The 26,232-nt window shown below is 44.5% G+C and overlaps 1 protein-coding gene across 2 annotated transcripts in view; it reads right to left on the bottom strand.

Moving 5' to 3' along the window:
• Window positions 1–21,771, bottom strand: part of LOC137528724 (class I histocompatibility antigen, F10 alpha chain-like) — a 77,985-nt gene extending 56,214 nt beyond the window's left edge. Inside the window, exons 1-2 of one of the 2 annotated variants that reach the window (XM_068250235.1) lie at window positions 21,645–21,771; window positions 6,478–6,738 (exon numbers count right to left, since the gene is read on the bottom strand). In XM_068250235.1, coding sequence (XP_068106336.1) covers window positions 6,478–6,738; window positions 21,645–21,735 — 352 coding nt within the window. In that variant the 5' untranslated portion in view covers window positions 21,736–21,771. Of the gene's footprint in view, window positions 1–6,477; window positions 6,739–21,395; window positions 21,464–21,644 lie in introns of those variants that run through there. The other variant, XM_068250236.1, reaches the window with a different exon arrangement.
• Window positions 21,772–26,232: the final 4,461 nt, after the last annotated feature.

Below are 26,232 nucleotides of genomic sequence, written 5' to 3'. Positions count from 1 at the left end.
CATTATTTCGAAAAAAAATGTTGTCGCCATACATTGTGATAGGGGCATAATTTAAATGGTGTAATAACTGGTAAAAATGGGCAAGTAAAATACATGGATTTTAAGTACAGTAGCATGTATTATTTTTAAACTATAATGGCTGAAAACTGAGAAATAATGATTTTTTTCCATTTTCTTCTTAGTATTCCCAATAAAATGCGTTAAGAATAAAATAAGTCTTTGCAAAATGTAAAGCCTAATTGGTGGCAAAAAAACAAGATAATAGATCATTTTGTTATGATAAGTAGTGATAAAGTTATTGGTGAATGAAAGGAAGGAGCGCTGAAATGTGAAAATTGCTCTACTCCATAAGAGGAAAAACCCCTTAGTGGTGAACTGTTTAATATCTTGGCTGTGAAAAGGCACTCAAGGTTCTTGTGATCTGTGAAAATAAGGATGGGTTACTGAGCTCCTTGGAGTAAATAGCACCATTCCTCTGGATCTACTTTAATATCAGGGCGCTCCCTATCAGCCACGTCAAAATGTTTATCAGGTATGCTGTTTCCTGGAGAAAAAGGCTATTGGATGGAGGATGGCTTTGGGACCACTGCTGCCTGCTCGGATACCACTTTTCAAAATCTGGATTGGTTTCAAGTGCCACCTGCCACGTGCAAAGTGCCACGTGTCAAGTGCCACGTGCCATGTGCAAAGTGCCATGTTCAAAGTGCCAAGGGCCATGTGCCAAGTGCCACGTGCCGAGTGACTAACTAACTAACTGTCACACTGGCACTGCTCAGCAGCACAGCAGTTCTGTAGTAAGCTAACACAGAAGTACTACTACTCTAACAACTACTAGCACTGACTGCAGTACTACAGTACTAACTACACAATAACACAGTAATCCTATTCCCTAATCCCTAACCTAACCTATACTGTAGCTAGCTAAGGCTAATAGCTGGCCAGCAGGCAACAGCTGGCCTGGTCTGTGCACAGCACACACACAGACACATAGCAGCTGCAGCAGCCTTGCAGCACAGCACACACTCTGACTGTCACACAATGAAATCAAGCTAATAAACATTACAACAATAGTGTAGTGATAGTGAAGGGGTTATTCACTGAACAGCTTTAGGTTTATCACTGTATACAGCACTTGCTAGGCCAGCAGCACTGGAGCATGTCTCTCAGTGAGCATTTACAAGCTTGGATGAGATTTCTCATCATGGCAGCCCTCCTTATTATACAAGGGGGCTGGCCAGGGTTCCTTTCTGTGATTGGGTGCCAGGGCTTAGGCTGGGAGCCCTCTGATGGGCTCAATGAGGTCAGGTGGAGCTGGCCAGTGTTCCCCTCTGTGATTGGTTGCTAGGGCTTCTGCTGGGAGCCCTCTGATTGGCTCAATGACGTCCTGGACGTCATACAGTATCTCAATAGTCGGATTTCTGTGGATATCCACATATATCCGCGGATATCCGCATTGCCAGCAAACTATCCGCAGATAGCTATACGGATTTCTGTGGAGATCCGGTATCTGAATTCGAATCGGATAGCTGAAAAATGGTCGGATATCCAGGTTACCCGGATATCCGGAATCTGGATGAGCTGCACTGTTTGGGATCATAATACTGAGAGCGGATTACCTTGATGGCTTTCAGATTTTAAAAAAGAGGACTGTGTTTCAGGTGTCCAATGGAATGGTTGATGAATTCTAGATTTTTTTTCAATACATTGGCCTCAATTCACTAAGATCATGCTGGAGATAATAAGGCAAGAGAAAACATACCTCCACACATCGATCTTGCCTTATTAAGGTGTAGAGATACGTTTTCACAGTGAGACAGTTATCTTATCACTTCAGTCCTTAACCACTTCGCATTCAGTCGTTTTCACTTTATGCATCTGAGCAATGTTCACCTCCCATTCATAAGCCTATAACTTTATCACTACTTATCACAATGAACTGATCTATATCTTGTTTTTTCCGCCACCAATTAGGCTTTCTTTGGGGGGGGGGGGGGGAAGGAGTACATTTAAGAGCCACTTTACTTTAAATGCATTTTAACAGGAAGAATAAGAAAAAAACGGAAACAATTCATTATTTCTCAGTTTTCGGCCATTATAGTTTTAAAATAATACATGCCTCCATAATTAAAACTAACGTATTGTATTTGCCCATATCTCCCGGTTATTACACCGTTAAAATTATGTCCCTATCACAATTATGTCCCTATCCCGGCGTCAGGGCCGGTTTAAGCAACAATGGGGCCCCAGGGCAAAAAAAAACTGCCCCCCCCCCCCCAACATATACCCCGGAACAAAAATTGGCATTAGGGGACCTTTTTTGCAGCTGGTATAACAGGGTGTGAAGTCCCAATCGGTCAGAGCTCCACATTCTGGCTATCCCAGCCTGCATGGGGGACAAGGGGTTAAAAAGTTTCAGGAGAAGGGACCCCACATAATTTAAAAATTCCCACACTCTAAACATAAAAAAAAATTGGGAAAATAGGAAAAAATGCCAGGGATCTTCATACAGCCATATTGCGGCTGTATAGCGATCCCTGGCCAAAGCGCTGTGGCTGCGTATAGACCCCCTGGAAACCCCGTCAGGAAATTTATTGCACTTTCGTTTGATGCATGTAAAATTACACTACCGTTAGGTTTGCTACTAAAAGTTACATTTACCGCATTTAAAACTATACTTTTTTCCTTCTAAACTTTAAAATCGATTTTCTCAAAAACTATAAAGTCTTTTTGAAAAATTGTTTTTTCCTCTTATTCCTAATGATCTCCTTAACATATCCTGCAAATTTAGGGTTTCTAGCATTTAAGGTGGATTTGCTATTAACCATTAAAGTCGGCAGGTTTTTAAATGTGTTTTTTTTCCTTTGAAACTTTAAAATCGATTTTCTCAAAAACTATAAGGCCGATTTGAAAAATGTTTTTTTCCTCTTGTAGCCACTGGGGGCTCCTACAAGCTCTGGGGCCCTGGGGCAGCTGCCTACTTTGCCTTAATGGTAGCGCCGGCCCTGCCCGGCGTCCTCCTGGCTCTTCTCCGTGCGCCTCCGCTGGCCCCCGTTACGGGTGACACCCGGGCCGGTTGTTCCTGGATCCTTACACTGTTCGTCATCACGGCGGCCGGGGTGACAGGTCTGCGCATGCGCGGTTTTCTATAAAAGTCAGCAAAGCCAATTTATTGTTGTACTGCTCTTCTGTCAAGGGGAACTGCCCATTTCAAAATGGCAGAGAATTTCTGTGGAGAAAACTTTAGTCCCAGGAACTGAATATTCTCCCAATCAAATTTGCATTTCTTCGGCTTGGCATACAATCCAGAATCCATGTGTCCATAAATGGGACAGAACTCTTCTTGACATGCTTCTAATGCTCTCCTAGAGATGCGGAGAAGGCAAGTATGTTACCAAAATATAACCACCATAAAATCCTCAATGAAGTTTCAGAAGATACCATTGATAACATGTTGGAAGGTGGCAGGAGCATTAAACAACCTGAAAGTCATAACCAGATATTTAAAATGACCTAAACAGCAAAGATATGCACTGAAGCTGACACCTTCATAGCACTAGTGTTATGCTGCACACCCTGCGCAAGAGTAATTCGGGGATCCGGCAACCCCAATTGCATCTACCTCCGAGTTGCTGCAACTCAGAGGGAGGAATAGTATTTAACAATGCCAGGGATTTGAGCGGCAGCAGGGTGAGCCTACACCCAGCTTACGGCGATGTTACCATATGTACACCGAAACACGATCTAAAGGCTGTGTTTCACCTAACCTTCTATCTGATTCCGACTCTCTGCACGGAGTACCTAAGTGTGTGCTCGTAGGTTATAAAAAATGCATTCCATATTTGTTTGATTTTAACCACTTGAGGACCGTAGGCTTACACCCCACTAGTGTCCGGGCTATTTTTTACCAATTAGGCCACTGCAGCTTTAAGGCCTCGCTGCAGGGCCGTACAACCTAGCATACAAGTGATCCCCACCCCCTTTTCTGCCCACCAACAGAGCTTTCTGTTGGTGGGCTCTGATCCCTCTTGGGATGTTTGTTTATTTATTTACAAATAGTTCATTATTTTTTTTTAAATAAATGTACCCTTTCTTTTATTTTTATTTCCCTCCCCCCACCGCCAATCACAGCGATCGGCTTTCATAGATATCAGCCTATGAAAGCCGATCGCTCTCTGTGACTCCAGAGGGGACAGCCGTGTCACATGGTTGTCCCCAGTACATCGCTGCCTTAGATCGCAGCGCTGTACACTGTTATTAGACGGTGGATCGATGGGAGACTGATGATGGAGCAGAGTTCCATCATTCAAGCAGAGATGCGCGCGCGATCTCCTGCAAAACTCCGCCCCAGGACTTGACGCCAATTGGCATTAGGCGGTCCTGGGGCTGCCGCCACGTTCACGCCTATCGGCGTGATGCGGTCATTGAACAGAAAGTGTCTGATCAGTATGAAAAATGTGTAAATGAATTGCTGGCGCCATTCCGGATATTTGCATATTATTTCATTTCATGCATGCACAGTATGAAATGGCTAGCGCTAGATGGCATCAGTACAATGCGACTGGACTGACAGCAGACAGAACCAAAGCAGCAGTGAGAGAGAAACAATCACCGCTATACATATGCTCAGGCCTACCCCCCGACCACAGTATTACAGTGACACGGACTAATCAGGAGGATTCCTGGCAGCGTGGGTTGGTGAGCTGAGGGGGGTTGGGGGAAACGTCAGCTCTGCATGCCGCCCCACTCTGGCTGGCTGATGATCCACACAGCCCACATGCATCACAGGGTGGAGGGGACAGCTGTTACTGCACACCTCCGCTCTGCCTATGAAGGGGATACACTCTGGAGAAGATTGTTACTTTTGTGTGACAGCCGTTACCGCATGGCTATGAGGGGGATACACTTGGGGTAAGATGACAACCATCTGCAGCCAAAATTTCCATGCTGATTGTCCTCTCCAGAGTGTGTATTTCCAGTCCACTGGCACTGTGAGGATAGCCTGTAGCATGTAATTTGGTTAGTGATGAAGATCCGGTTTCGCTGGAAACAGGATCCCATAAGTATTCAGGTGAGTATACGGGCTGCTAGTCCTGCCCAACCATGTTTGTTTGTGTGAATGGGCAGTGTCTGTCTCCCCTAACTGTGCCACTAAGCTCCCACCAGGCTGAGCCTTTAGCACTGTACTACCTTCCTATAGAGATGTCATTATATAATTTTCACCCTTCTGGCCTAGGACAATTATCTTTCACATGGCTTTTAAACCTCCAAGGTTTACAGACTCACGTTAAGTTTGAATACAATATGCATTGTTTTTATACTGTCTCTATGTTGATACAGCATTGTACGATTTGTTACAATACTATGGCTGTTGATCTTGTTTCTGTTACTACCAAAATTAATAAAAATTATTGAAACATAAAATGAGTATTTTCATAAAACTTCTTACTTTGTTCAAGCAGCATTGTAGTAAATTACAACTTTGCATGCCCTTGAATTCCTATTGCTTTTGCTCTTGTCCTTTTTTGAAATTGCTCATTATTCTGTGCCTAAGGTCTGCAACATTGCGTTCATTTTTGTAGAAGTCTGCAGTTACAAGAATATCCCTGTTGTTTTAAATCCATGTGAGTTCATTTGTTTATGATTGTTAGTCCAGTTTATTCTACGGAGTCCTATACATTTCACATAGCATTAGGCAGGACATATTAGATGTTTCAGAGGAAGACATGGGTCACAGCTATAACCTTTTCATGAATGACAAAGTCACAGCTATAATCCTGGGGTTCTTCATCACACTGCTCCAGGACTTCTGTTCACTATTACAGGAAACACACATGGCCATCGCTAAAATCCCCCTTGAAATGACACCTGTACCATTTCATTTTCAACCCTCGGCTTATACACAGGTCAATAACTTTTTCCAATTTGTGGGGGGTTAAAAGTTGAGGGTCGGCTTATACTCTTGTCGGCTTATACTTGAGTTAGTATATACGGTATTTGTTACAGCTCATACAAATCCTAAACTAAATCTGCACTGTTTCTACTTCCTGATTCAGGGAAGCAGACATATTGTTTACACCCTGTGCTTTCAAATGGGCTTACCTGCCATCTCTGCCATAGGCAGTCATGTCACATTACAATTTGAGTTTAGACACAAATGAGGGGGAATTAGACTAAACTAAACTCTCAAAATACACACAGGGTGCATTTCTCTATGCTTTCCTTCTGTCCTGTGCAAGAGTTCAGGTTGATAGACAATAATATCCCGTTCTCCAGCAGTGAAAATATATTTAAGTAGTGGGGATTAGAAAAGGGTGCCTGGAAATTTGCCTGGATTACATTAATCTGATCAAATTGGATAGCACATTTACTTTTGTTAGTGGGCCCAAACGAACGTTTACAATCTATATTATGATTGGCTCATAGAACTGATCGTCAAAAGATTTGTATCGTTAATGGTCATCTTAAGACTTGTCTCACCTCCAGTCTGGTTGAATCGCTTCATCACAGTTTGCGCACTGTTCTTGTGAACAGCCTCATTGTTTTGAGCTATTTGTGTTTGTCTCTCCCAGTATTCCAGATCCAGTTTCTTCATCCACTCAGTCTTGGGAAGACACCGGCGGGTGTGACTGTTATAGTTTGATATCTCCCGATCATCCACATATCCCACCATGGAGAACACAGGCAGCCCGGATCCTGGAGCTGAGACTGCTGTAGTATAATACCGCAAAGAGTGACTGTCTGTGGAGACAACATTCAGGGAGAGGGATTAGTGCTGTCACAGGAGAAGTAAAATGCCAATTTTCATGTCAGATGAACGTGAATTTTTCCATTGTGCGATAATTTCCAGCATGTCTAATCTGCTTCTGATTGAGAAAGGGATCAATTTTGAGACCAGTACTGCACAAAATTGATCCCTTTCTTGATTGGAAGTAGATCAGACATGTTCAGAAATATCATATGAGACTGGACCCACAATGAGCAATCACTGTGCAAGCTCAGGGTAATGAAAGACATGACAGACATCAAGCATCCACATTTATTTATTTACTAGTAGACCCAAGCCCATTTAAAAACGGGCTCTAGGTCTTTTTTTACTGCCGCCGCCAGTCACTGCGCATGCGCGCGCCTGCCCACCTCGCTCCCTGGTCCCTCCAGCAGTACGTTACTGCGCACATGCGCAGTAACGAAATATCAGGGACATAGCAAAACTGCTGGACGCAGCAACACAGGGATATTATTAGGTAGGATTCAAGTATTTATATAGTGCCGACATATTACACAGCGCTGTACAGAGTTTATTGTCTTGTTACTAACTGTCCCGCGGAGGGGCTCACAATCTAGTTCCTACCATAGTCATATATCTACAGTGGAGGAAATAATTATTTGACCCCTCACTGATTTTGTAAGTTTGTCCAATGACAAAGAAATGAAAAGTCTCAGAACAGTATAATTTCAATGGTAGGTTTATTTTAACAGTGGCAGATAGCACATCAAAAGGAAAATCGAAAAAATAACCTTAAATAAAAGATAGCAACTGATTTGCATTTCATTGAGTGAAATAAGTTTTTGAACCCCTACCAACCATTAAGAGTTCTGGCTCCCACAGAGTGGTTAGACACTTCTACTCAATTAGTCACCCTCATTAAGGACACCTGTCTTAACTAGTCACCTGTATAAAATACACCTGTCCACAGGATCAATCAATCAAGCAGACTCCAAACTCTCCAACATGGGAAAGACCAAAGAGCTGTCCAAGGATGTCAGAGACAAAATTGTAGACCTGCACAAGGCTGGAATGGGCTACAAAACCATTAGCAAGAAGCTGGGAGAGAAGGTGACAACTGTTGGTGCGATTGTTCGAAAATGGAAGGAGCACAAAATGACCATCAATCGACCTCGCTCTGGGGCTCCATGCAAGATCTCACCTCATGGGGTGTCAATGGTTCTGAGAAAGGTGAAAAAGCATCCTAGAACTACACGGGAGGAGTTAGTGAATGACCTCAAATTAGCAGGGACCACAGTCACCAAGAAAACCATTGGAAACACATTACACCGCAATGGATTAAAATCCTGCAGGGCTCGCAAGGTCCCCCTGCTCAAGAAGGCACATGTGCAGGCCCGTCTGAAGTTTGCCAATGAACACTTGAATGATTCTGTGAGTGACTGGGAGAAGGTGCTGTGGTCTGATGAGACCAAAATAGAGCTCTTTGGCATTAACTCAACTCGCTGTGTTTGGAGGAAGAAAAATGCTGCCTATGACCCCCAAAACACCGTCCCCACCGTCAAGCATGGGGGTGGAAACATTTTGCTTTGGGGGTGTTTTTCTGCTAAGGGCACAGGACAACTTAATCGCATTAACGGGAAAATGGACGGAGCCATGTATCGTGAAATACTGAACGACAACCTCCTTCCCTCTGCCAGGAAACTGAAAATGGGTCGTGGGGATGGGTGTTCCAGCATGACAATGACCCAAAACATACAGCAAAGGCAACAAAGGAGTGGCTCAAGAAGAAGCACATTAATGTCATGGAGTGGCCTAGTCAGTCTCCGGACCTTAATCCAATAGAAAACCTATGGAGGGAGCTCAAGCTCAGAGTTGCACAGAGACAGCCTCGAAACCTTAGGGATTTAGAGATGATCTGCAAAGAGGAGTGGACCAACATTCCTCCTAAAATGTGTGCAAACTTGGTCATCAATTACAAGAAACGTTTGACCTCTTTGCTTGCAAACAAGGGTTTTTCCACTAAGTATTAAGTCTTTTATTGTTAGAGGGTTCAAAAACTTATTTCACTCAATGAAATGCAAATCAGTTGCTATCTTTTATTTAAGGTTATTTTTTTCGAATTTCCTTTTGATGTGCTATCTGCCACTGTTAAAATAAACCTACCATCAGGCATGCTCGGAATTGCAATTTCCCGTTCCGCGGTAATTCCACATACCGCCCATCCGAAATTCCGCTTCCTTTTCATTCTGGCGGTATTCCGGACCAGTTCTGCGGAATTCCGCGGTATACGGATTAAGGATTCGTACTTTTTGAAAAGCATGCTTATATACCATAGCTGGGATTTGAACCCAGGACCCAGTGTGTAGTAGGTATCTGTCTTACCCCCTAGACCATGAACCACACTACATGGTAGTAGGTATCTGTCTTACCCCCTAGACCATCAACCACACTACATGCTACACAGTAGCATCAATTCAATAGAAAAAGTTTCTATTGATTTGATCATAATGGTAGTATGGTACATGCTAGGCCAGCTTTAGCATGTAGTGTGGTCAGAGGTGGGACAAGGTCCTTCAGCACCCAAGGCTGAGACAGCAAACTGTGCCCCCCTATCCCTCCCACCCCAGCCGTCACACACTGATTGCTATTACACTAAGAGGTGCCCCAGGGCACCCAACCCCCCCAACATCTTAATCTCTACTTATCTGGCTTGCAGTCGCTGCCATGTATCACCTTTTCTTATTTCTTTCTGCTTCAAACACAATTGGGAATGACAGCTGAATGAATTGTGCACCCCCTCCTACACTGCGCCCTGAGGCTGCAGCCTCTCCAGCCTCTGCCTCAGCCTGGCCCTGAGTGTGGTTGATGGTCTAGTGGGTAAGACAGATACCTACCACCATGTAGTGTGGTTCATGGTCTAGAGGGTAAGACAGATACCTACTACACACTGTGTCCTGGGTTCAAATCCCAGCTATGGTATATAAGCATGCTTTTCAAAAAGTACAAATCCTTAATCATGCTACTTTTTCTATCGAATTGATCATAATGGTAGTATGGTTTATGCTAGGCCAGCTTTAGCATGTAGTGTGGGTCATGGTCTAGAGGGTAAGGCAGATACCTACTACACACTGTGTCCTGGGTTCAAATCCTAGCTATGGTATATAATCTGCAATTCCCTACCGGATGATGAGAGAGAGAGAGAGAGAGAGAGAGAGAGAGAGAGATTCCGGCCGGAATCGCAGAATTTTTCGAGCATCCCTACCTACCATTGAAATGATACTGTTCTGAGACTTTTCATTTCTTTGTCATTGGACAAACTTACAAAATCAGTGAGGGGTCAAATAATTATTCCCTCCACTGTATATCATGTAGTGTATGTATCATAGTCTAGGACCAATTTACGGGAAGCCAATTATCTTATCTGTATGTTTTTGGAATGTGGGAGGAAACCGGAGTGCCAGGAGAAAACCGACGCAGACACGGAGAGAACATACAAACTCCTTGCAGATGTTGACCTGGCTGGGAGTCGAACCGGGGACCCAGCATTGCAAGGCAAGAGCGCTAACCACTACGCCACCGTGCTGCCCATGGTTCAAGTGTTCTCCCAAGATGGCTTTATTTTCAAGCTAGACATGCCAGCACTACTGAGATTAAGCCAAATTATATGAAGGTCTTAACCCAATTTTATAAAAAAAAACTAGCTGATTGCCCGGCGTTGCCCGGGTATGTATTTGGCTGGTGTTGGCTCCGCCTACTTTTTCTAACCCTAACACACAATTACTCACTGACCAAGTTTGTGAGCTTTGCGGTCTTTGGTATCAATAATCTGCATTGAAATGAAACAAATCTGATTGGGTGTGAGTGGCTCCACCCCCTTTTCTGAATTTGAACCCCAGTCAGACAAATAACCAACTGTACCAGGTTTGAGGCCGCACAGGCACATTAACAGTTCAAGAATGGTACCAATTAAATATTCCCCTTGAAAAGCAACAGGTGAAGTTTGATTCACTTTTGTAGGCTCCACCCACTTTTCTGAATATTAATCCCAGTCACCCAGTGACCAACTGTGCAAAGTTTAAAGACCCTGCCATTAACAGAATGGCTTCAGTTTACATTTTCCCAGTGAAATTTGTATTTGTCTCCACCCACTGATGACCCGGCGTTGCCCGGGTATGTATTTGACTGGTGTTGGCTCCGCCCACTTTCTAACCCTAACACACAAACACTCAATGACCAAGTTTGTGAGCTTTGGGGTCCTTGGCATCAATAATTTGTATATTCCCATAGAAATTAAACAAATCAGATAGGCTGTTTGTGGCTTCACCCCTCTCCAGCATTTTAACTCCAGTAACCCAATGACCAACTGTAGCAGGTTTGAGGCATCTGCTATTAACAGTGTAAAAATGGCAGCAATTTAAATATTCCACTTGAAAATCACCAGGTGAATTTTGATTGGCTATTATAGGCTCCACCCACTTCCCTAAATATTAATCTCAGTCACTCAGTGACCATCTGGGCAAAGATTGGGAACCCTGAAATAAACAGTGTAAGAAGGGCTGCAGTTTACACTTTCCCAGTGAAATGTGTTTTTGGCTCCACCCACTTTTTGTAACCTGGACACAAAGTCACTACTCAATGCCCAAGTTTGTGAGTTTTTGGGTCCTTGGCATCAATAATTTGTATTTTCCCATGAAATGAAACAAATCTGATTCACTGTTTGTGGCTCTGTCCCCTTTTCTGAATTTGAACCTCAGTGACCCAATGACCAACTGTACCAGGTTTTAGGCTTGTGCCATTAACAGTGCAAGAATTGCAGCAATTTTAATATTCTCCTTGAAAAGTGACATGTGATTTTTGATTGGCATTTTTAGGCTCCACCCACTTTTCTGAATATTAATCCCAGTCACCCAGTAACCAGCTATGCTAAGTTTGAGAACCCTGCCATTAACAGTGAAGAAGGGCTGCAGTTTACAATTTCCCAGAAAAATCTGTTTTTAACTCCACCCACTTTTTATAACCTTGACACAGTCACTACTCAATGACCAAGTTTGTGAGCTTTTGGGTTCCTGGCATCAAAATTGTGCTAATGGAAGCAGTTTATCCAGCAAAGAAATCTGGTTCTTTTTGGCTCCGCCCCTTTACTGAATTTGAACCCCAAACACTTAACAACCGACTGTAGCAGGTTTGAGGCCTCTGCTATTAGCAGTGTAAGAATGGCTGCAGTTTCAATATTCCCCTTGAAAATCAATAGGTGAATTTTGATTGGCTCTCGTAGGCTCCACCTACTTTTCCGAATATTAATCCTAGTCACCCAGTGACCAACTGTGTGAAGTTTGAGGACCCGGCCATTAACAGTGTAAGAAAAGCTGCAGTTTACATTTCCCCATGTAAAAAGTTAGTTGTTTTTGGCTCCGCCCACTATTTCTAATCTTGACATACAGTCACTTAATGACCAAGTTTATGAGCTTTGGGGTATTTGGCATCAATAAGTTGCATTTTACCTTTGAAATTAAACAAATCTGATTGGCTGTTTTTGGCCCGCTCCCTTCAGAATTTAAATCCCAGTCTCCCAGTGACTGACTGTAGCAAATGTTAGGCCTCTGCTATTAAGAGTGTATGAATGGCAGCAATGTAAATATTCCCCTTGAAAATCAAAAGGTGAATTTTGATTGGCTGCTGTAGGCTCCACCCACTTTTCTGAACATTAGTCCCAGCCACCCAGTGGCCAACTGTATCACGTTTGAGAACCCTGCCAATAACAGAATGGCTGAAATCAATCTAACAAATCTGATTGGCTGTTTGTGGCTCCACCCCTTTAGTGCATTTGGACCCCAGTCACCCAATGATAGACTGTATCAGGTTTGAGGCCTCTGCCACTAACAGTGTAAGAATGGTAGCAATGTGAATATTCCCCTTGAAAATCAATAGGTACATTTTGATTGGCTGTTGTAGGCTCCACCCACATTTCTGAATGTTCATCCCAGTCACCCAGTGGCCAATTGTGTAAAGTATGAGAACCCTGCAATGTAAAAAATGAAGTTGTTGGCACCGCCCACTTTTTCTAACCTTGACATACAGTCACTCAATTATCAAGTTTATCAGCTTTGGGTTCCTTGGTATCAATACTTTGTATATTCCCATTGAAAAATAAACAAATCTGGCTGTTTGTGGCTCTGCCCCCTTCCTGAATTTGGGCCCCAGTCACCCAGTGACCAACTGTACCAGGTTTGAGGCATCTGCTTTTACCAGTATAAGAGAATGGTAGCAGATGAAATATTCCCTTTGAAAATCAAATGGGGAATTTTTATTGGCTGTTGTAGGCTCCACCCACCTTCCAAAATCTTAATCTGTCACCCAATGACCAACTGTGCAAAGTTTGAGAACCCTGCCATTAACGGTGTAAGAATGGCTGCAGTTTATATTTTCCCAGTAAAAGTTGTTTTGGCTCCGCCCACTTTTTGTAACCTCAACACACAGTCACTCAATGACCAAGTTTGTGAGCTGTCAGGTTCCTGGCATCAAAAATGTGTGAATGGAAGCAGTTTATCCACCAAGGAAATCTGATTGGCTGTATGTGGCCCCGCCCCTTTAGTGAATTTGGACCCCAGTCACCCAATGACCGGCTGTAGCAAGTTTGAAGCCTCTGCAATTAAAAGTGTAAGAATAGCAGCAGTTTAAATATTCCCCTTGAAAATCAATAGGTGAATTTTGATTGGCTGTTGTAGGCTCCACCCATTTTCTTGAATCTTAATCGCAATAACCCAGTGACCAAGTGTGGCAAGTTTGAGAACTCTGTGATTAACAGTCTAAGAATGGCTGCAGTTTACATTTTCCCATTTAAAATGAACGGCTGAAATTTGATTGGCTGTTTTATGATCCACCCACTTTTCCTGGATTTGTAACCTCGGTCACCAAGTGACCAACTGTGCCATGTGTGGGGACTCTGGCTTGATTACTGTGAGAATGGCAGCCTTTTACATTTTTTCCATTGACTTGAATGGGTGGAATCTGATTTGCTGTTTGTAGCTCCGCCCAGGTGTGCAGGGGGGCCGCGAGACCCCCAGAACATATCATCCCAGGTAGTAAGGGATCTGTGTACCAAGTTTCGTTCAAATCGGTCAAGCCGTTTTCGCGTGATCGCGGCACATACACACACACATACACACACACCACACACACACATACATACATCCGATTTTATATATATAGATGTTTAGAGGACACTCCTAGGACTCACGTGCTCTCCTGGCTATATGCACTTCTTGTGGCAGCTAGACCATCCCCTGAGCTCTCCTTCAAACGCAGGTGGAATAGCTTGTTGTCATCTCCATTATCAGAGCACCAATAGGCAAAAGTTTTTCTGAACACCCACAAAAGCTCACACAGACAATGAAATTGAACCAATCGAATGTTACCTCAGCAGGATTTGATTGGTTCATTTTCAAGCTGCATAAATTTGCATAAAAATTTCGTAAAAAATCAACTCGAAGTTATTTGCATCTACTTGACCATCACTACTGCATAGATCCAAACTTAATAACGAGGGCTCTGAAGATATCTGGACCCACACTGGTACCAGATATAGGAGTGCACACCAGATCATACAATTGTCAGGGTCAGGAACTATACGGGCAATCAGCCAATATTCATGGTTTTAATGGGAGGGTTTGGCTTTTGTATTGCTTGGTCTCATGAATAAATATGCTATTTAATCTGATTATATACAGTATATAAGCTCCCTACCTCATTTTTCAATCTTTTGATTTTAGCTTCAGTCTGTATCCTCTTCTCATTATTAATCACACGGTGTGTAGTGTATTTAGTGATGTAGTGAACATCAAATTAAATGTTCGCAAACCGACTGTTCATGGCGGGCTCCATAGACTGAAATGACAAGCTAACGGCCGTCGACTTAAAGGAATACTTAAGTCAAAAAAAAAAAATGACATTTACTCACCTGGGGCATCCCTCAGCACCCCGAAGCTGGATGGTGCCCTCGCAGCCCCGCTCCGACCGTCCTGTCCCCGCCGGCGGCTACTTCCGGTTCGGCGACAGCCGCCGACAGGCTGGGAACGCGGCTGATTTTCCGCGTTCCCAGCCGCTGCTATCACTCTCTATGCTGCTATAGCGTATACGCTATAGCAGCATAGAGAGTGATAGCAGCGGCTGGGAACGCGGAAAATCAGCCGCGTTCCCAGCCTGTCGGCGGCTGTCGCCGAACCGGAAGTAGCCGCCGGCGGGGACAGGACGGTCGGAGCGGGGCTGCGAGGGCACCATCCAGCTTCGGGGTGCTGAGGGATGCCCCAGGTGAGTAAATGTCATTTTTTTTTTTTGACTTAAGTATTCCTTTAAGCGGTTAATAGCAAAGCCCCCTCACGTGCTATAAACACCAATTTTTCAGTGTATGTGGAGGAGAACAGTGGGTACAAGAGGACATTTTTTTCAAAAAGATCTGATATCAGGGTGCAATCGGTGCTCTTCAGGGTGACAGCGGGGGTGGGCGCTATAGGTGCGGTAGGTGGGGAGGAGAGCGGAAAGCAACACAAGAGGGACGACAGAGCTAACGGGACAGGGACGACTAAGTATAACTAGACCATAAAAACATCTTTAAATTTTGGCTCCAAGGCCGAATTGGTCTAATAATAGAGGCTCCTGGGGAACCTTGTAGCCAAAATTTTACAGATGCTTTTGTGCACTAGCTATACTTAGCATAACTAAAGCTAGTGGTAGCTGCAGCATGTCACAGTGGGTGCATGTCATAGATCTTTAATCAGGCCCACAAGTTAGAGGATATTGGCGTGGGAACATTTTTTCAATGGTACAGGTAAGTATTTATTGTTAATTAAGAATAATAAAGGACTTCACTTGTGGTTGCGCTTTTATTTCATTTAATACCTTGAGTAAATGGGTAAGGGTTACTATGTACCCTATATTTATTTCTCCTGGGGAGGGGGCTGGTACCTGGGGGTTCCCCTCTGGCTTCTGACCTCTGGCAGGCTGACAAACACCCTCTGGATTCTGATCATTGGCATGGCTGACAATCATCATTCAGCCTCTGGCATGCCTGATGATCACCCTCTGGCTTCTGAACTCTGGCTTGGCCAGCAACCATCCTCAAGCCTCCGGTATCTGGCATGGCTCATAATCATCATCTGGTTTCTGACCTCTGTGTTTGGCTTAAGAGACTCCAGCTTCTGACTTCTAGTTTGGCTTCAATTCATCCCACCTTTCTACAGCTTCTGCATTTGCTGCCTGTCAAACCTCAAGTTGTAAGTACCAATGTGTTTGTATTTATTGTTAAAGAGAAACTCCGACCTAGAATTTAACTTTATCCCAATCAGTAGCTGATACCCCCATTTACATAAGAAATCTATTCCTTTTGACAAACAGACCAGGGGACGCTGTATGACTGATATTGTGGTGAAACCCCTTCCACAAGAAACTCTGAGGACCGTGGTACTGCTGGCAGTTTCCTGTCTGTGAACCTTGTTGCATTGTGGGAAATAGCTGTTTACAGCTGTTTCCAACTGCCAAAAAAGCATGCAGCAGCTACATCACCTGCCAACAATAAAAAAGGCACCATGTAATAAATGTCAGAATGTAAATCAGGGATTTAAAAGATTTTACAATGAGCAAACACTGACTAAATCATTTATACATAATTATTGTAAAAATGAAGCACTTTTTTATTACATTATTTTCACTGGAGTTCCTCTTTAAGAGACCTTGCTGTACTTGTTCAGCCTTTAGGTGAAATCTAAGTGAATATGACCAGACCTTTTTCTAAAAAGCTGTCTTCTAAAAGCCAAAATAGTATATAATGTTATAGTATATAATAGTATATAAGGCCTTAGTACGCTTTGCTAATTAAGAATTTTACTATAATACAGTATTTGGTGAAAAAACTGGCCTTGAAAAAGTAATTTGTGTTATTCGGGGCTAACAGTCTGCTGAGTGCCCGATAGAACTCAACTTCCTTAGCTCCACCCTCAAATTCCCAAGTTGCCCATGTGTGTGATCTTTCTGCGCAGGAGAACAATAATGAAGCACAAACGTTAATGCTCTGATTTATGTATTTAAAGGGGTTCTTCCGCGAATGAGGAAAAAAATAAAAACTGGTTTATGCATAAACTATTAACCCTCCTGGCGGTTTGTAAAAATCCGCCAGGGGGCAGCAAAGCCGTTTAAAATTTTTTTTTTTTTTCATGTAGCGAGTCAAGGTCTTGCTACATGATAGCCGCTGCTCAGCGGCACCCCCCCCAGCCCCTCCGATCGCCTCCGGCGATTGGAGATCAGCAGATCCCGTTCAAAGAACGAGATCTCCTGGAGGGCTTCCCCCGAAGCCATGGCAACGGGGCGGGATGACGTCACCGACGTCCTTGACGTTGTGACGTCAAAGGGGACTCCGATCCACCCCTCAGCACTGCCTGGCACTGATTGGCCAGGCAGCGCACGGGGTCTGGGGGGGGGGGGGGGGCGGCTGCGGCGCGATGGATAGCGGCGGATCGGCGGGTAGCGGTGGCGATCGGATTGCACACGCAGCTAGCAAAGTGCTAGCTGCGTGTAGCAAAAAAAAATTATGCAAATCGGCCCAGCGGGGCCTGAACGGAGCTCAGCTCAGGCTTACCGCCAGGAAGGTTAAACATCCTTCTAAAATAGTGTAAAACGTTTTTTTAAAAAAATGAATGGTTTCATCAATACAACATGTAATGTAAATAGTGACGGATGACGGCTGCGAGGCTAATCCATTTGTTAGGGGTGTTTTTTTTTTTACTTTCTTTTCATAAACATAACTCCTGCCTAAGTAGTTTTCAGTGGTATAACCCACTTCTAGCAGGAATCCCCGTTATAGCCCTAAGGCTTAGCTCCGCTGAGCTGCTGAATATGTGTTTACATTCTCTTACTGTGCCTGCGCAGGACGCTCTTATGAATGGGAACATAAACGAGGATGTGCGCGGCCAGGGCCATGTAGGTGCAGTAAACAAAACTAAGCCACGGGGGGGGGGGGGGGGGGGGGGGTGTTGGGACCAGAGGATTGTTGATGACCGGCTCCTGGTAAGTGAAACCCTTTTTCTTCGATACAGTTTAGGTTCACTTTAACTGTTATGTGCTCCACGGGGCATCTGCACAACATCAGCCTTGGTATCTCACCTGTCCTGGCGGCCAGCATGCTGTTCCGTTCCTTCGTGTTCCTGGTCTTCTTCTTGCTGCTTGCCACTTGTGACCTGGGCATGTCATTAAGCTTACACATAACATGCGGTGGTCACAAAAGAGAGACAGCAGGAAAAAGATAAGACCAGTGCGTTGGTTGCCAGGACAGTTATGATGCTGGTATTGTGCCAGGGCCTTGGGGGGCACATAGGAGTTAAGGGGGTAGATCATGGGGCGGCAGCTAATTAAGTGGTCCCTGGGAGATGACTTTAGTTGGGGTGAGGGTCCAGGCTACCTTTGTCCCGGCTGCACGGACCTTGAACTTGCCCTGTGCCTGGCAGTCCTGCTGGTCCTCTGCCTCTAATGCTTGTAGCCATAGACTCTGAACAAGCATGCAGCAACCATATCCCTCTCAGTTCAGGTGCAGAACATGTTGCAGTCCTGTCTGTAATGGTCACTCGGAACTAATGAGCCAGAAGAAAAATGGAATTCAGCTTTATTCACGTTAGACTCATTCCTCACTGATCAACCAATTTAGTGAAAGTAAACAGCAATTTTATCTCTACGGCATTTTACCCCTCTCTGAGATTAAAGGACCACTATCCCAAAAATCATAAAATTTAAAATGCAAATAAGAAGTACGTTTCTTCCAGAGTAAAATGAGCCGTATATTACTTTTCTCCTATGTTGCTGTCACTTACAGTAAGTAGTAGAAATCTGACAGAACTGACAGGTTTTGGACTATCCCATCTCCTCATGGGGGATTCTTATGGTTTTGTTTTGTTTCAAAAAGCACTTAGTGAATGGCAGTTCCTCCGTCTCACTACCAAAAAAAGTGTGCAGCGAGCCGGGAGTTGGCCAGCATCTTTGTATAAATGCTGTTCAGAGAATGTTTTTCTAAAGAATACGAGCCTTTCTGAGAGTCCCCCATGAAGAGATGGACTAGTTCAAAACCTGTCGGTTCAGTCAGATTTCTACTACCTACTGCAAGTGACAGCAACATAGGAGAAAAGTCATTTATAGCTCATTTTACTCTGGAAGAAACATACAGTACTTCTTATTTGTATGTGTTTTCATGTATTTTAAATTTTACTATTTTTGAGATAGTGTTTCTTTAATAATCTTCTGCTGAGCTCTAAGCTAATCATCTCCAGTCTCTGCATACGGGCTGGTCACATATCTGTCACATGGTTTCCCAAAATCACATGACACAATTATTACAGGTCAGGCACAGATCAGTCACATGGCTTCCCAACATCACAGGATGCAACTATCACAGGTCAGACACAGATCAGTCACATGGCTTGTCAACAGAGAGAATATTTAACCTTTTAGCAGCCACATAAAGAAAAACTTTTTGGCTGCAGGGCCAAATTTTTTGTACTGCTGTAGAAGTGTGTCTTCAACAGCCTGGCAGGCTATGTGGGCTATGCAGAGCGGTGCAGGGAGCTTTCATAGTTACCTGTTCAGGACGTAGGAATGGTGTAATGTCTGCGCTGCCCGGAAGCTCCCTTCCACACTGATTAATACATGCTAAGTGTGAATTTAATTATGCTGCTGATGGTAAAATAATAAATATCTTCGCTTCCACACATCATACACTCCTCAAATTTTAGATCCCCCGAACGACCTATATGCCAAATTGCAGCCGCCGAGCCCCGCTGCTTCAGGAGATAGATTAGAGAAACCTATCTCAGGAACCAGTGGGGCTCAGGGGCTGCAATTTGGCATAGAGGTATTTCGGGGGGTCCCCTCCATACTCTGAAAATTTGGGGAGTGTAGGATGTGAGTAAGCGGAGATATTTAGTATTTTACCACCAGCAGCATAATGAAATAGGAACTGTGGCCGTCTCCTACTGCGCATGCGGGGCAGCGCAAATTAACAGGCAGCGTGATCAGACACAACACCGGCTTCCTCTCTTCATCCACTTGTGGCGCTGCATGCCCAGCATCCTCTTCTGACTTTCGATCACATGTTATTACATGTGATCGAGGCTCAGAGGATAATGTCAGTGGTACATCGATACCCAGCGACTTTGCCAGGAGTCGTGCGCAACTCCTCTTCTCCCTCGCTCGTATGCCGTCACCGTGAGCATTCTTCGCATGTGCGGTTCATTCTTTCAAGAACTGCGTGTGTGCAGAATGCTCACAGTGACGGGTGAGCAGAGGGGCCATCAGTGGAAGAATGGAGGGAGCCCAAAGGAGGCTGAAGGACCTCCCGGACTACGTGGGCATTTTTCTGTTCTGCTCAGGGTGCCTTTAAAGTGGACCCAAATTAAAAATACAAGATTTCAGAAATAAAATCTATTTTCTACATTATAATAATAAATAGCAGCCCTTTTTCAGCTGCATGATGACAAATATAAAATATTTTACATTTATTGGAGGAACCCCTCCCTTCCTTTCAAATTGCCGGGACAAAATCCGGCAAACTGGTGAAGTGGGTGGTGTCTGGCAATGGAGGAATTGCTAATGGCTGCCCCCAGTATAATCCTAGTTATGAAAAGAGAAGGGTGAAAAGCATGCACTGAAATGCTCATGGGCTTGAAGGAGTGTTTATTTATCTTTGTACGTGTCAGAGTGGTGCAACTAAATATTTTTAATTAAAAAAAATGTTTGGTTTGTGTCCGCTTTAAGGTTTGGTCCTGCATCCTCTATTCTGTATATAGTTTGTCATTTTTAGCTACTTAGCCTTGTGTGGTGTGTGGTGTGGCTTTTTGCTGCTGTATATATTGCACATTATTTTCAATAACACATTATTGCTAATAATTGCTGTCTAAACTCATGTATTTGCTCCACAAGGTGGTCACCAGCTCCACTATCAGTGAGATTTGTAACAACACCACACCGTATAATTAGCACACGCTGGGCAGGAAACCTCTGGACTATTCAGACATTTCTCACATCTGAGGCATCTATTTGTAGGTATTTTAATTACATCCAGGATTGCATTTATTTCTCGCCCACCCTCCAAAAAAACGGGCCTTAAACGGGCCATACACTTATAGATTGCCTCCTGATGTAGCCAAACGATCAATTCCTCTCTGATCGCAATCAGTTCCTACCACAAAAAGCACACTGATTTTTAATAGATCCAAGCAGGAAATCAATAAAAAAAATTAAATCAGACTGCAGCCATGTTCTGTTCCAAAAACATTTGTGTCCATTTAAGGAACCTCCAAATATGCCCTGAAAGCATTGAGTTGTGTTGCAATGTGCGGTTCCTCCCCTATGAAGCTGCCCATCACACATACAGTATGTAAATCTGTACAATAAGTTATCTGACAGAGAGATGTCACTGTTGGATTATACAGTATCTCCTCTGTACAGTTATGTATCTCTCCATACTGATCCCAGCAGAATCCCCCCATAATAACACCTCCCCCTTTACTTACCATCATACACTCCTGACACCCCCGGGATAAGCAGAATGAGGGGTACCATCTTCTCCCTCCTGGGGGATACGGAGACCCCCAAACACCAGCAGACCCCCCATAATAACCCCTCCCCCTCTACACACCACCATACACTCCTGACACCCCCAGGATAAGCAGGATGAGGGGGACCATCTTCTCCCTCCTGGGAGGATACGGAGACCCCCAAACACCAGCAGACCCCCCATAATAACCCCTCCCCCTCTACACACCACCATACACTCCTGACACCCCCAGGATAAGCAGGATGAGGGGGACCATCTTCTCCCTCCTGGGAGGATACTGACACCCCCAAACACCAGCAGAATCCCCCATAACTCCTCCCCTCTACTCACCACCATAGACTCCTGACACCCCCAGGATAAGCAGGATGAGGGGCATCTTCTCGCTCCTGGGGGGGATATTGAGATCCTCAAACACCAGCATAAACTTCAGCACTCAGGAACCATCACATAGTGAGTCATTAACTCTGTGTGAAGGAGGGCCAGGCTCTGTGCTGATTGCAGAAGCTCAGTTCTCTGTCTAATGAATAGATGGGTGGTCAGCAGTTTCTGTGCAGAAGGTTGGAGAAGCTAAGAGACATAAGACATAAATTGAAAGTGAAACCTGGATATGCCTCTGATAATAGTGTTGTTGTTATTGTTTATGTTGTTGTTATTAGTGTATCTGCAGATTCATGTTTGGTAGCAGTGTGCGGAGTGCAATAAAGAACAGACTGGGTAACATTAGTGCATATGCAACACTTAGAACAGTAAGGGCCCTTTTCCATTGATAAGTGATGCGAATGCGGCTACCTCGCTGCATCGCATCACTTCCTCATCTCCCGATGCAGAAGTATATGGAGGGGACAGCGGGTGGATGCAGCTGTGCGGGAATCTGCTGCATGATGCAGATTCTCTGATCGCTTCGCATGCAATGCACTCATTGGAAACTGTTCCACTGCCGTGCATTGGGATCAGGACGCCCGTGGTGCGATGCGTCTATACAGCTGCATCGCACCGCATTTAATGGAAACGGACCCTTAAACATTTAAGTATATAAATACATACTTAAAGGATACTTTAGAGATAAATATTTTTTAAAAAGAGGCCTACTGTGTGGAAAGTTGTGCAGAGGCTTACTGTACCTCCCGTGTCCAAGTGTCACCACCAAAGTGCCTCATTCTGTATTGCTGGTCGGCATGGACGGTGCCCTGCGACTGGGACATACTACGCTGCATGTCCACTTGGGTGACTTGCGTATGCATGTGCAATTACATCATATGGGGTCCCCAAGGACCTGAGAATGATCGGGGGCCTTATTAATGCTAGCTAAAACCAAATCTTACCAAAAAAAGCAAGGTGACCATCATCAGTGGGCAAACACGGCTATATTGCCTAGGGGTCTATTTCACTTTGATCTATCTCTGCCTCAACCCCACCAGCTCTGGCCAGGACCCAGGACTTCTAGTTTGCAGCTTTGTGGATAAGCGACTCTATACCACTGTGCAGGCAAAACCATACTTGTGCATGTGCAGAACTGCCGCGCTCATACACAGGCTCCCTCAGGGCAAAAGTGGGGTTGAGGAGGAGATAGGAAGCCTTTGGACAATCCAGAGGCTTTCCCCTACTGGGCTACGCAATATAAGCATATAATATAACCGTTGAAGCTCACCTTCCCCAACACTCTAGAGACAATAGAGATACACCTTATCAGCATTAGGCCATTCCCCGTCTAAGCTCCTGTGTAGCTCTCCCCAGGGGAGCAGACAGGTAGGCACCACAAAGAGCTGGTATCATGCTTGTACCTTATGTGGGGCAGTTGTGTGTTGTCTGTGGAAGGGAGAGCAGCTCCAGGATCTGTGGTGAGCCAGGAGAATCTCTCATGCGGCCAGGGACCAGAGAGGATTTGCTGAACTTAGTGTCCTGAGGCCCTGGACTGTGGACTGGTGTATTTCACCTGCATCTGGTCGTGTAGACTTATTGGATGCCAACTGGATGTTGGGACTAATGAGAAAGGCACCTATTGGGACTGTTGGGATCTTTCGTGCACCTCTTGGACTTCTGCTATTTGTGGAGCTACTTGGACTTTGGCACTGTCCCTTCCAGTCGGTCTGGACAAGACTGGAAGTCTGCCATCTGTATGGTTAGCCTGCCACACCGGTTCTGCCCTGTCTACCTTGTCTCGGCCTTGTCGGCCCATCCTGTCCTTTCCACACTGCAGGGATCACCTTTCTGGTCCTTCTGTCACAGGTGGTGGAGGGGGGGGGGCAACCCTGAAGGTTGTGACCTGGTGGTCACTAGTAGCAAAGCCCATTGATCCTTGTAGGACACTCTGGTGAAGACCAGCGGTCATGTAGACTCCATGCCCCAAGGAAGCATAATGTATATCACCAGAGCTTTGATCAACAGGACCCTGACACCAGTATGCCAGATCTTTATGTGACTAATTAGAGATGAGCGTAATGACCTAATTACGATTTCGCGAAATTTCGCGTAATTAGTGTAATTACGATTATGGCCGTAAGTACATAATCGTAATGAAGAAGGATTTCGCGAAATTTCGCGTAAGTGTAATTTTCACGTAATTTTCGCATTACAGTCGTATCATGCCGTAATTTCGCATTAAACGCTACCGTAATTTCGCGTTAAACCGTAACGCTCCGTATAATATAAAAAAGCCGCCGACTTTAAGGGTTAATAGCAAAGCCCCCTTAAATGCTAAGAGCCTCAAATTTGGAGAATATATTAAGGAGATCAGGAGGAATAAGAGGAAATTTTTTTTTTTCAAAAAGACCTTATAGTTTTTGAGAAAATCGATGTTAAAGTTTGAAAGGAAAAATGTAAACATTTAAAAACCTGCCGACTTTAACGGTTAATAGCAAAGCCTGCTTAAAGTTTAGGAACACCAAATTCCCAGGGTATATTAAGGGGATCAGTGGGAATAAGAGGAAAAAATTTTTTTTCAAAAAGACCTTATAGTTTTTGAGAAAATCGATTTTTAAGTTTCAAGGGCGAAAATGTCTTTTAAATGCGGAAAATGTCAGTTTTTTTTGCACAGGTAACAATAGTGTATTATTTTCATAGATTCCCCCAAGTGGGAAGAGTTTTACTTACTTCGTTCTGAGTGTGGGAAATATAAAAAAAAAACGACGTGGGGTCCCCCCTTCCAGACCTCTTTAACCCCTTGTCCCCCATGCAGGCTGAGATAGCCAGAATGCGGAGCACCGGCCGCGTGGGGCTCCGCACCCTGACTATACCAGCCCGCATGGTCCATGGATTGGGGGGTCTCGGAAGGGGAGGGGCAGCCAAGCTTTCCCCTCCCCCTCCGAGCCCTTGTCCAATCCAAGGACAAGGGGCTCTTCTCCACCTCCGATGGGCGGTGGAGGTGGAGGCCGCGATTTCCTGGGGGGGAGGTTCATGGTGGAATCTGGGAGTCCCCTTTAAAAAGGGGTCCCCCAGATGCCCACCCCCCCTCCCAGGAGAAATGAGTATAGAGGTACTTGTACCCCTTACCCATTTCCTTTAAGAGTTAAAGTAAATAAACACACAGACACTTAGAAAAAGTATTTTAATTGAACAAAAAACATAACCACGAAAAAAGTCCTTTAATATTCTTAATTAACCATTAATACTTACCTGTCCCTTTAAATAAATGATCCCTCGCAATATCCTCGGAAATGTTCTATCAGTTACAATGTAACAAAGTTATTACAATGTAACAACTTTGTTACATTGTAACTAAGCCGCACCCAACGTCACTCACCGCAGCCGCCGCCGCCGCCGCGTCTGTGCTGCAGGACCCGACAGAGCTCTGAGCTATAGCTCAGAGCTCTCTAAGCATCTTTGTATTTGGGCTCCAAGGAGCCCCATTGGTCCTTAGCAGACCAATGGGGTTCCTTTAAATCAGAAGGAACCCCATTGGTCTGCTAAGGACCAATGGGGCTCCTTGGAGCCCAAATACAAAGATGCTTAGAGAGCTCTGAGCTATAGCTCAGAGCTCTGTCGGGTCCTGCAGCACAGACGCGGCGGCGGCGGCGGCGGTGAGTGACGTCGGGTGCGGCGTAGTTACAATGTAACAAAGTTGTTACATTGTAATAACTTTGTTACATTGTAACTGATAGAACATTTCTGAGGATATTGCGAGGGATCATTTATTTAAAGGGACAGGTAAGTATTAATGGTTAATTAAGAATATTAAAGGACTTTTTTCGTGGTTATGTTTTTTGTTCAATTAAAATACTTTTTCTAAGTGTCTGTGTGTTTATTTACTTTAACTCTTAAAGGAAATGGGTAAGGGGTACAAGTACCTCTATACTCATTTCTCCTGGGAGGGGGGGGTGGGCATCTGGGGGACCCCTTTTTAAAGGGGACTCCCAGATTCCACCATGAACCTCCCCGCCAGGAAATCGCGGCCTCCACCTCCACCGCCCATCGGAGGTGGAGAAGAGCCCCTTGTCCTTGGATTGGACAAGGGCTCGGAGGGGGAGGGGAAAGCTTGGCTGCCCCTCCCCTTCCGAGACCCCCCAATCCATGGACCATGCGGGCTGGTATAGTCAGGGTACGGAGCCCCACGCGGCCGGTGCTCCGCATTCTGGCTATCCCAGCCTGCATGGGGGACAAGGGGTTAAAGAGGTCTGGAAGGGGGGACCCCACGTCGTTTTTTTTTTATATTTCCCACACTCAGAACGAAGTAAGTAAAACTCTTCCCACTTGGGGGAATCTATGAAAATAATACACTATTGTTACCTGTGCAAAAAAAACTGACATTTTCCGCATTTAAAAGACATTTTCGCCCTTGAAACTTAAAAATCGATTTTCTCAAAAACTATAAGGTCTTTTTGAAAAAAATTTTTTTCCTCTTATTCCCACTGATCCCCTTAATATACCCTGGGAATTTGGTGTTCCTAAACTTTAAGCAGGCTTTGCTATTAACCGTTAAAGT

This window comes from Hyperolius riggenbachi, chromosome 8 (assembly GCF_040937935.1).
Source record: "Hyperolius riggenbachi isolate aHypRig1 chromosome 8, aHypRig1.pri, whole genome shotgun sequence".
Taxonomy (NCBI): Eukaryota; Metazoa; Chordata; class Amphibia; order Anura; family Hyperoliidae; genus Hyperolius; species Hyperolius riggenbachi.
This window is presented reverse-complemented; position numbering and strand designations above follow the sequence as displayed.